Source organism: Camelus bactrianus, chromosome 15, assembly GCF_048773025.1.
Source record: "Camelus bactrianus isolate YW-2024 breed Bactrian camel chromosome 15, ASM4877302v1, whole genome shotgun sequence".
Taxonomy (NCBI): domain Eukaryota; kingdom Metazoa; phylum Chordata; class Mammalia; order Artiodactyla; family Camelidae; genus Camelus; species Camelus bactrianus.
In genome coordinates, this window is record NC_133553.1 from 65,888,630 (window position 1) to 65,901,022 (window position 12,393).

The following is a 12,393-nucleotide window of genomic DNA, read 5'->3' on the forward strand; positions in this document are numbered from 1 at the left end:
GTGGGCACTTAATGCTACGAAACAATCGCATTATTGAGCATGAACTAATCACTTTTCCACACACTCACAGATACCTTCTCTCCCCTTAAACCTCAGTGTTTGCTCTAGATCTCACTTTAAGCTGAAGACTTTTCTTTCACTGGGAGAACTGAGCATTTGGAGACTGGCACCATAACATATATCCAAACACTGCCATCTGCATCCACATACTCTGATGCTCATCTGTTACCAGAGGTGAACCCTACGCTACCTAAAACCTATCCCTTTAATTGTGCATGAGATTCTAAACTCTGTCTCCTACTCAAGCATATTACTCCAGAGATTTCCCCATTTCTCCTACATCATCATCAACTTTTTGCAACTTATTACTCACTCTGATCAAAAATAACATGTTGTCACTCTTCCTATTAAAAAAAAAAAAAGCAACTTTTAATCAATCTACTTCTCCCACCAGCTACCGCCTCATTTCTTTGCTTACCTTTGTAACAAAATTCCAAAAAATTAAAATTAAAAGACACTATGAACTCAACTACAAAACAGAAACAGACTCGCAGACACAGTACACAATCTCATGGTTACCGGGGTAAGGGAGTGGGAAGGGATAAATTTGGGAGTTTGAGATTTACAAATGTTAGCCACTATATGTAAAAATAGATTTTTTAAAAAGTTTCTTCTGTAGAGCACAGGGAACTATGTTCAATATCTTGTAATAATCATTAATGAAAAAAATGAAAACGAATATATGTATGTATATGCATGACTGGAACATTGTGTTGTACAAGAGAAACTAAAACATTGCAATTGACTGTACTTCAATAAAAAAAATTCCCTGAAAGCGTTGTCATATAATTACTGTCAGAAATTTCTCTATTTCTATTCTTTAACTTTTCTAATTTAAATAAACATATCATTAGGATAGTTCAAAAGAGTTGCAGAGTTCCCAAACACTCCACACCTCCACAGTATTCACCACCTTTCGTCACACTAGATGATTTACTTATTTATCTTGTCATTTATTATCTGTATTCTGCCACTAGAATGTAAGCAAGAATCTCTTTTGTTGTTATCACTTATCTATCCTTAAGACATAAATCAGTGCATGTCATACACTAGGCACTCAATAAATATTGTGAAGCTAATTTCAAAAATCATTTATCTTAAGATATCTTATTCTAACTTCTGACTTTTCTTAATTGAAACATCCATCTCTGTACTAGCCCTGACAACCACTGTTTACCTGCCTAGACCTTTTTCTTAATAACAGACAATGTGCATTGAGTATTTGCTATATATGCCAGGCACTACTCATAGCACTCTACAGGTTCATTTAATCTTCACAACAATCCTAGGGAATATATGCTATTATTATCACCATTTTAGATATAAATCCAAGGAATTTGCCCAAGAAAACGGTTATTAAGGGGAGAGCCAAAAACTGGAATCCAGGCAGTCTCCTTTAGAACATACACTCTTAAGGACTGCTCAACTGACCTTCCCCTCACAGACCTGGAAGAAGCAGCCATAGGAAAACAGCTGCACCTGCTGACTGAACTAGAGAGCGTCACTTAACGTCTGAGAACACAAGGCATTCACGTTACAGCAGGTGTGAGAACTGAAAGGGAATGCTGGACTGGCTCAACATGGGAAAGTGAAGGAGCCACGGGAAAAGCCTGGGAGCCAGGATACAGAGAGCACATGGAGAGAAAAAAATAATAAGAGATGAGATACCATACAGCCTCAAAACATGACAGGCAGACAGACAGACATTGGCTTGTAGGAACTTCTAAGCACTAAAAATATCGTCTGGCAACCTGAAATAGGATTCTGTGGGTTCTGACCGCTTATACTACTGCTATCATTTGAGTGGATGTCTGCTCCCTGTTAACTAGAAACACTTCCATGTTACTATGGACCTCCTGTAAAAATCTCTACCTTCATTATGATGAAATAACTAAAACAATATGGAAAGCAGTACATTAAAGTAAAAGTGAGTAAGTATGGGAAAAAAATAACCCAAACTTAAGTCTCATTTCTATCACTCTGCTAGCTTAGGCATTTTCGTTTAACTTTAACTATGCCTTCTATAAAATGGGAATAATAACATACGCACAGCCTGCTTCAAATGCTACTGTACTTAATGAGGTGATATTTGTGAATGGACTTTGAAGAATATAGATTGTTCCACAAACGTTGATAATTCCACATGTGAAATCACTTCAGTTACCTATAAAGAATGATATAATGTCTTCTCTTTCATGAGAGGTGGAAAATAGTTATCAAAGATTTACTGGTTGGTGATGAAAAAAAACCGCTGATTATGTGTCTATACAGATACACACCACCATAATAGCCATAGCAAATAAATGTGTGTGGGTGTTCATTCATTCATATGCAAAGATTTTGATAATGAAAGTACATTTGCCTAAAAAGATCTGGTGATTTAGAAATAACATTTAGCATTCACTGAAATGGTGCCAGGAATTCTTTGATAAGCTCTTACTGCTTCTTCCTATCTGTACCTCATCTGTACAGTGCCCTTGAAAAGGACAAGGGGGTCAGAAAAAAGGAAGAACTGAGGAGTCAGATCTTCTCCCAAGATGCCACAAGTAAATGAGTACCACACCTAAAATCCAGAATCTTCTGAGGCTAAAGCTGTTTCCATCACACCATGTCTCTGATATGCTACTTGTTTTAAGTGGCTTTTTTTTTTTGGTACACCTGAAACTACACAATACTGCAAGTCAACATCAACAGAAAATAAATAAACTAAATACCAAGGTTTTTTAAGAGACTGCTAAATCAAATGGAGTAAGAAGAATAATAACAAGAGTTATAATACAGAAGTAGTACACAAAATAAACAGTAGCAAATTCCCTGTCCTACTTGGAACTCAGAAAAGGAGAACAGTATCTATTCTAACAAAAGCAGGAGGACTTCCGAATTTTCACTCCAACTTTCCCTTTTTTTGTAGTGTTCCTGATTACAAAAAGAAGTTAGCTTATTCTCACACACAAAAAGGCAATACCGAATATTTCTATACTAGGCAAGACAAAGGAAGCTCTGCAAAATGAGGGGGTGGTCCTAAATAATGTCAAATTACAATAATGTCAATTGTAAAAAAAAAAAAAAGTTTATTATAAGTAGAATTCAATCACTGCCAATGTTCTACATTATAATACAGTATTTTAAAATCTCAACACAGTGAAAGAAATAATCACTCCAAAATCAGAAGTAGATGCTCACCTGGCTTCCAGCTGTCTTTACCTATGGGTCAGTATCATTAACCACTTACTGCCTTTCATTACAGACCTTGACAATGGATATCTAAAAATGTCAGTTTTTCCTAGACCAACTGACTTTGAAATGACACTACCTCTATAGGCAAAACAGATGGCCAACAGCCTTGCCCTTTACCTGTGAAAAAAATTCCTCCAGGCTCTCACTTTTGGCCCCCTAATTTCCATAAAGTGGCAGGTTGAGGCTCCCACACAACCTGGGTTTCTAAGAGAAAGGAAACTTCACATCGTTCTAAATTTTAGGACTTCACGCCAATGCGCCAAATCTTCAGTTTGCCAAGATACCGTTCTCAACATATGTACGGTGTACCTCCACCTTTTGTGAGACTGTAGAAGCTTCCACAGAAACGTGACGTTTGCCTTTCTTTCAGGTTTCCTCAATCCCAAATCCCCAGGCTTACATGCTAATAAAGAAAAATTTACAATTCATACACTTGATGTATCTCAGAAACAAAATCTGAGTCTAACGCTAACCAAGGAGTCTGAGTGCCAATATCCTTGGTATCAATGACATGCTGGCAAAATGGGTGCCGTATGTTGTATCTGAACTGCCATTCATTTGGATACAGCCCTGATGTTGACTATATTCCCCAACCAACATTTCTTTTACTTAATCAGTGGCAGATAACACAAATTCAACCCAACCACTTCCAAAAGGAAAACCAGTTCAGCTAGTGAAAACAATGAGAGAAAAAAAGTGACCTTTCCAAAAAAATAATGGATTCCTCCAAGGTGAGGAAAGAAAAACACAAGGGATTTAGTTTGCAATTTCACCAATGAGTCCGTCAAGGGAGAACACGATAGACCACACAGAAAGTTATAATCAATTCACACACAAGCCCTAGAGCTTAGGACATCTGCTCACATACTGCCTTAGCTGCCTCCAGTAAGAGCAGCTTTACCTCAGTAAGTCCAATATTCTTCCTTTTAATGACATTCTGCAGAGAGTTGCTCAGAGTCCTAGTTAGCAACAGGTTTGTAGATTTACGAATCATGTCATCAACTTCAGTTGAGCTGAAAAGGAAGTGTCAAGAGTCGGTCATACCAGGTAGGAGAACTATTTTGCATACAAACAAGGTGTCAGTAGCACTTGTAATAATAATAGTAATCGTAGCAGTAATAATGATCATCACCATCATAATGATAACAGCAGGAAATAACATTTATTGTATACCAGAAATTATTCTAAGTATTTTAATGTATCAAAATTCACTTAACCTTCACAATAACCACAGGAAGTAGTTTTTCTCATTATCTCTACTTCACAGATGAGGAAATACAGGCAAAGAGAAGTCAACTAGCTTGCTCAAGGTCACACAGTGAGTACACAGCAAAATAATAATAATAATAATAATAATAATAATAATAATAATAATAATAATAATAATAATAACAGATTTCAATAGAAGCAGTCCAGCTCTAAAGCCTGTAGCATTCAAACACATGGCTATACTGCCTCTTAGGGTAGATAAAGATTCTCTAATATAATTACACATCCTGAAACCATTATTTCTCCGATACTTCCAAGTTCCTTCAGAGATTAATATTTATAATTTTTCAACCTGATCTCTCAGTAGACTCCCTGCATAATTCGTTGATAAAAGTCCCTAAAAAAAGATATTTCTGCTCCAATATCATCATCTTTCATATAATGTCTACTTAGCTCTTATTCCAAAATAAAGGTTTCAAGCCAATATTGGGTTTTTTGGACTTGTTTTATTGAGGAATAGTTGATTTACAATATTTTATTACTTTCAGGTGCACAACATAATGAATCAAAAATTTTAAAGATTGTACTCCATTTAAAGTTATAAAATATTGGCTATATTCCCTGTGCTGCACAATATATCCTTGTAGCTTATTTATTTTATACATAGTAGTTTGTACCTCTTCATCACCTACCCCTATCTTGTCCCCATCCTTCATTCTCCCCACTGGTAACCACTGGTTTAATTAAACCAGTAGTTTAATTCTGCATAAATATTGTATAATCCTTACTATTCCAAAAGTGATCAATGATTCTATTCAGTAAAGGAAACTAGGCATAAAGAAATGATTCCAAAATTATCTTTATATGCAAAGTTAAAAAGTCTTGCAACCGACAAATGAAATTCTAGGCCTCCATATCCTTCACAAGCCCGTGAAAACATCATTCAAAATGGCTTTCTATAAAAGATATCCTTCTGAGACAAACATTTCTTCAATGATAAAGTTACCATTGTAATGATACTTCTTTATCAAGAAATAACTATAAATAAGGATTTATAAACAGTTCTTTTTCAATAATTTATTGTTTTGGGACAATGGCCACAAATTTCATCTCATGGATTTCTCTTCCTACAGAATAAAATCAGAAGTTTGGTATAGTCTGATTAAAAATCTTAAAATTCTAAATATATATAAGCAAACTACATTGCCATGCTACATGGAAGAGAAAAATATTTGAAATAAGACTACAGAATGCAAGGAATTCAGATAGGAAATTCAGTTAGGAAAAAAAAAATATCAAAATATTTTTACAGAGTTCACATAAGGATATATTTAATTGACCAATAACCTCTGGTCCACTGTCACCTTTTCCAAAAATATTATTGAATTTAAATACATCTTTCCAAAAATATATAAGGTGCTGGGCATTGTCTTGGTGGAATACTGAAATTACAACGGGAAAGAAATAGTCGTAGTTCCCACCTTCATATATTGAACTCATAATTATACGGTATGATTAACACAAATGCCCAAAATAATCTGGCGCGCCTGATATTAATCACTCTTATGGCATCTACACTTATTATATAACTCTACTGTGCTTTAAGGAGATCTCACAGAGGTTTCACTCTTGGATATGATGTAGAAGATCAAGAAACACTATCACATCTGTTGATGGACATTTAGGCTGTTTCCATGTCTTGGCTATTGTAAATAGTGGTGCTATGAACATTGGGGTGCAAGTGTCATTTTGAAGTAGGGTTCCTTCTGGATGTTCATGTATAACTGAAAAATTGTGTTCTACACTGGAATTTGACACCACATTGTAAAATGATTATAACTCAATAAAAAATGTTAAAAAAAAAAGAAAAAGAAACACTATCACAACCTTCAAAACCATAAGAAAGCTAGGTCTAAGCTATAAGCTATATTTTCCTTTAATGTTAACAAAGTATAATGAACACAAAAAAATGTATAACTGAATTAAACTGCATACTAGGACAAGCCCTTGAAAGGTGAGCAAAGTGTAGCAGCCATTCTCGTATCTAAGGCCAACTGCCTCATCTGGGTACAGATAGATGAGGGAGTGAAACAGTCATAGGCCGAGAGGCTTTGGTAGGACGAAAAGAAATCAGCCAAACCATTTACAGTGTGGGCAGCTATTACAGACTGGAATCTTGGAAGAGCCCCCAACCAAAAATAAATATACTGACACAATAATTCTCCCCCTCAGAAATCTGTCCCATTAAAAAAATGGTGGTAGTAGTGCAAGAAATCAGAGAGAAATCTTGCAAATTTTGCAAGGGGTTTCGGTTCAGCACTAAAAAGAACAGAGCTTCTTATCATGGTTAAGGAGGGAAACGTCCCCAAAAGTGAGGAGAGTGTATCAGCAAGGCCCAGGAACCAGCATGAAGGGGTGCGCACTAGCTGCATCTGGGACAATCTGAGAATCAAAATCAATAAGGCTGGTAAATGAATGACCCAGTTGAATGAAGAAAGAATCCATGAGTCTGATATAATGATAGGTAGACGACAGATAGATAGATAGTGGCAGACGGGCAAGGACTCCTTAACACAGAAGGCCAAGTAATACATACACAAGAAACTAAAAAGCATAAATTAATGATTATCAGAGAAAAAAACTGATTCAGGTAAGAATTGTTAATGAATACTATAAGGTGGAGAGAAGTGAGGGACATCTGATAACTAACAGAATAAATACACAGTCTCAAAGTATTTCAACACAAACACAAACATTACTTTTTACAGAAGAAAAAATGATGATGGTAACTATACAGAGAAAACAGATGACATCTTAACCATTTAATCAAAATTATTATAAATCATAAGGGCTTATAATACTATCCACACACAAATACAGAGAGACATACAAGGAGGGAGGGAGGAAGCAATAAAGCAAATATGGCAAATTTTCAAAAATTGGTTAATTTGGGAAAAGGGTATTCAGGTCATCATAACATTCTCAAAATTTGTCCTTAATGTTAAAATTACTTGAAAATACTATGTGAAAAAAAGAAGTAAAGGTTGTAAGTAATAGAAGACACAAATGCATACCAGAAAAGTTATGGCTATATTAATAGTAGGCAAAGTAGATATTAAGATTATTTTCATTTTTAACACAGATAAAGACGGACATTTCATAAAGTTAAAAGGATGGCTGTAACAAGATATAACAATCCTGTGTATGAACTTAAAAAGATATATTTAAAGTAAATGATTCAAAAAAGAAATAAATAAAGTAAATGATTCAAAACTTGAGAGAGCCAAAATGAGTAACAGACAAATCTACAATCATACTTGGACAATTTAACACTCCTCAGTAATTAACAGAAAAAGGAGACCCAAAAAAAGAAGGGTAAAGAAAATCTGTACAATACTATTAACAAACTTAATCTGTCAATTGGAGAATATTTCACTCAACAAGTACAGAATACACATTCTATTCAAGCACATATGGAACACTGCTATAGTTGAATTTAAATTTACCATCTGAATAGATGTTCATATCCAAAACATATAAGGAACTAATACAACTCAATAACAAGATAAATATAAAACCACAGATAGATAGGTAGGTAGGTAGGTAGGTAGATAGATAGATCGATCGATCGATCGATCGATCTCCCAATTAAATAATGGGCAAAGGACCTGGAAACACATTTTTCCAAAAACGACACACAAATGACCAACAGGTGTGAAAAAATGCTTAACATCACTAATCATCAGACAAATTCAAATCAAAACCAGAAGGAGGTATTACCCTATTCCTGTCAGAATGGTTAGGAAAACACAAGAGATTAAAGTGTTGGCGAAGGTGTGGAGAAAAGGAAATGAAATCAGTATCTCAAAGAGATATTTATACTCCCATGTTCACTATGGCATTATTCACAACAGTCAAAATATGGATACAACCAAAATTTCTGTCAACAGATGAATGAATAAAGAAAAACTGATACACACACACACACAGTGGAATATCCCTCAGTTAAAAGAGAAGGAAACCTTGCTACCTGCAACGACGTGGATGAATATGGAGGAACTTACACTAAGTGAAATGAACCAGACACAGAAAAACAAGTATTATATGATCTCACTTATATGTAGAATTTTTAAAAATCAAACGCATAGTAACAGAGAATAGAATGGTAGTTACTAGGGGCTAAAAGATGGGGGAAATGGGGCAATGATCATTGAAGAGTACAAACTTTCAGTTATAAGATGAATAAGTTCTGAGGCTCTAACACACAATATAGTGAATATAGTTAATAATACTATATGGTATACTTGAAATTTGCTAAAAGAGTAAACCTTAAATGGTCTTATCACATACACAAACAAAGAAATGTTAACTATGTGAAGTGAGATATATTAATTAACTTAATTGTAGTAATCATTTCATAATATATACCTTAAATCATCACATTGTATGCCTTAAAAAAATCATGTTGTACAACCTAAAACATTTAATAAATCAGCAAAAAAGTTAACGAAAAAAGTTTTACAAATTAATTTTTATCATTCCCAAAGCTCTTTATTTTTTCATTTCTTTATTTGTCTATATTATTATTATATTATTATTACCCCTTTTGTATAAAGAATTTCCTTTTATTTCACATACTGCAGCTCTGCTGGCAACAGATCATCTCAGCTTTGGACTTGATAACAAAATTTCCTTTGCCATCATTTCTAAGAGTTATTTTGCTGCCTATGGAATTTGGGCTTGATTTGTTTTTTCCTCAAGGTATTCTAAGAATATCATTACATTTTCTCTGGTTTGCATTGTTTCTAAGGATAAGTCTGATGTAATTTTTAATATTATACCTGAATGTAATATCTTTTAATCAAAATTCCTTTCAAACTTTTCTCTTTATTTTTCATTTTCATGAATTTGAATACGATATGCTTAAGCATTTTCTCTGCTTGTTGCTGCTAATGTTTTGTTGTTTATGTTGATGGGGTTCTCAAAAAATGTGTCTCTGTTTTGACATGTCATTATTCTGAGAATATTCTCAGCCATTATCTCATAAAATATTTCTTCTTGCCTATTCTGTCTTCTTCTTGGAACCGCAATTAAACTGTTTGAAATTTCCCCAGAGATCTTGCATACTTCATTTTATTTCTTTCACCCTTTTTTCTCATTATGTGTCAATTTGGGTAACTTCTATTGACCTATCTTCAAGTTCACTGAATCCATATCTCAGCTGTCTCAAGTCTACTATTCAAAGGAATTCTTACCTCTAAAACTGTTTCTCATTTCAAGTATTTCCACTTGACTCCTTCCATCTGCCTGCTATAAATCCCTATCTGTTCATGCATGTGATACTTTTAAGTCTCTAACTGACGGTTTTATCATCTGGGTCATCTTTTGAGTCTGATTCTGTTGATTTCACTGTCCTCTGACAATGAGTTGCTGTTAATTGCTTTTTATGCAAAAAATGAAACACATGTGTCACATTTTTTATTGAAGGTTGGATATTGTAAGAAAAACAGTAGTGGCTGAGGTAACAGTACTCATATTTGGAAATGACCATCTCTCTCCTCATGTTGGGCCTTTAGTATAAGCAGGAGTTGAACTGGGTTTCAGTTCTATTGTTGCTATGGTTACTTACACCACTTCACAGATTTCAAATTTTTCTAATGACAGCATGGGCCTATGTGTGGGTGCTGGGGTCCCAGAGGGTTTTTCATAATGTTTCTGCACCATCCACATTTTTCGGCTATATCTGTGTGCCTACAGTACAGAACTGATCTCTCTCTCTCTCCATTCTTGCCCATCACCTAGGGGTAGATTGCTGCCTCTTGTCATCTACTTCTTACTAGACTATTAGTGGAAATCAAAGAACTTTCTCTGTTGTCCTGGACAGCTTCAGTTTAGGTAGATCCTGCTGCTAAGGGGTGGAGGTGCTCAAAATCCACGCCTTACCTTCTAATAGCAGCCAAACTCCACACTGTGTCTGCAGTATGCTCTCTGCCAGTATTAGCAGACCTCTAATAATACTGGTATATGATCCTAAGCCCAGGGCTGTTTTCTGCCCTTCTTCTAGGGATAAAAAGACTTTTTTTCTTCAATCCTCCCCACAGTGACAATGGATCTTTTCCTGTGCTCTGCAGAAAAACAGAGTTTGCTGCCTTTCACTCAAGTTTTTGGTCTGTATGAGTGAAAGGTACAAACCAGGAGGGTGGGGCTTCATGCCTTTCTCAAAGCAGTGGTTCATTCCCTCCTCCACACCTGTAAGGTCATTGATGGTTTTCTCTGATCTCTTACCCAGCTCTTAGTCTTTCTCATGAGCACCCAGTGGAGGTCCATGGGAAAGGACGTATGAATGAGTTAAATTCCTCCTGGATCTGGGACTCACAAATAGGGATTCTATACTAACATGTTAGCTCCAACTAAGATGTTAGTAATCCATTAAGACTTCAGTCAGTCTCCTCTTTCTCACCTGTCTGATAGCTATCCTTGCTCTGCCACAGGTGAGGGAGTCTGTGTGTCCTGTCACTCTCTCCTGAGAGGGGCCAGTCTCAACTTGGATTCCCAGGTACTTGGTCACCCTGTAACTTCAGCACTCTGATGGGTTCCAGAAAAGGTTTCATTCTGTAGTTTATCTTGTTTGTTAGGGAGGAAGCAATATTCTTTCTAGCTTTCTACATTGTAGACCAAAGCGGAAGTATCTCATAGCAATTTTGCTTTAAAATAAAAAAGGGCTGTACATACATTCACATAGAAGAAAGACTGAAAGAAAAGAAATTCCCCTATATAAAGAGTAGCTATTAATGTGGTAAAGTTTTAGGTCATTTAAGTTTTTCTTTCTTTGTGCTATTCTATATCTCCCAAATTCTTTACAGATATCAAATTTTATAACTTAAAAAAAGACCTGTGTGTATATATACATATGTGTGTATGCTATTAAGTCAAGTGCAAATAGTAGGATATTATTTTACCAAAGAAATGCCATTTATTTGCTCTTTTTAAAAAGAACTTTCAAAGAAAAAGAGTTTTGTGTCCTCAGAATTCATACAATTACATATTTTTCAATATTTGTAATCCTTTTCAGCAACTGCTGTTCAATGTAAAAGAGAAAATTCTTGCTAGGAAAAAAATGAAAGTTTGATTTAAGAGAAAAATACCCATAAAGCTTCAAGAAAATCTCAATACAGCTGTTTTTCTTATTTTGAGAGCCTCGTGTTTAAGGGAGCTAATTGTTTTTATACATATCATGTCTCATATCCCTTATTACAACCTCTACAATGACAGCTATGATTGCCAAAGTGATCTCTGTCACTCCAGGTTATAATGCAAATGTAGCCCATGGAAATAAGGTCAATGGCAACTAAAGGGTAAAAGGTAACTATAAATCTCCACCACCCCCAACAAATTGAATATTTATTTTAATTGTCAACGTCAAACCTATCAAAGGCAGTTTTCAGGCAAAAACTTAATATATCAAGCAATAAAAAGAATTCTGAACAATTTACTCACATTATCCCTTAACCATATTACGTTTCCTACAAAAGAGGATAGAAAAATCACTATGCAATTAACTTGTAGTAATTTACATACTGTAACATACCTAACAGTACCCAGAGACCATTCGCTGGTAACACGTCATTTGATGGTGGCCATTTGAAGGGTTAAAAAAGTTTTGGTTTATAACTTCCAAAGATAATCTCATTTCAGAGAGAATGTTTCTATCAACCTCATTTTCAATAAACAGAATAAATTAATTGTACAAATCTCATGTTTCATTTTTCACTTTGAAAGAATTTCTATCAAACAAGTTACCCAAACTATTTTCCAAATGTTTATTTTCAGAGTTGCCTAGCATACCATACATTCCATTCACTTTTTCTTCCTTCTTTTCTTTCCTTT

At 35.0% G+C, this 12,393-nt stretch overlaps 1 protein-coding gene across 3 annotated transcripts in view; it reads right to left on the reverse strand.

Annotated features, from left to right (window-relative positions):
• The window catches only part of EXOC6B (exocyst complex component 6B), a 570,349-nt gene that overhangs the window by 221,547 nt on the left and 336,409 nt on the right, over positions 1-12,393 (reverse strand). For all 3 annotated transcript variants that reach the window (XM_074341308.1, XM_045523158.2, XM_010963690.3), the window contains one exon: positions 4,199-4,310. In XM_074341308.1, the coding sequence (XP_074197409.1) occupies positions 4,199-4,310 (112 nt within the window). The remainder of the gene's footprint in view (positions 1-4,198; positions 4,311-12,393) is intronic.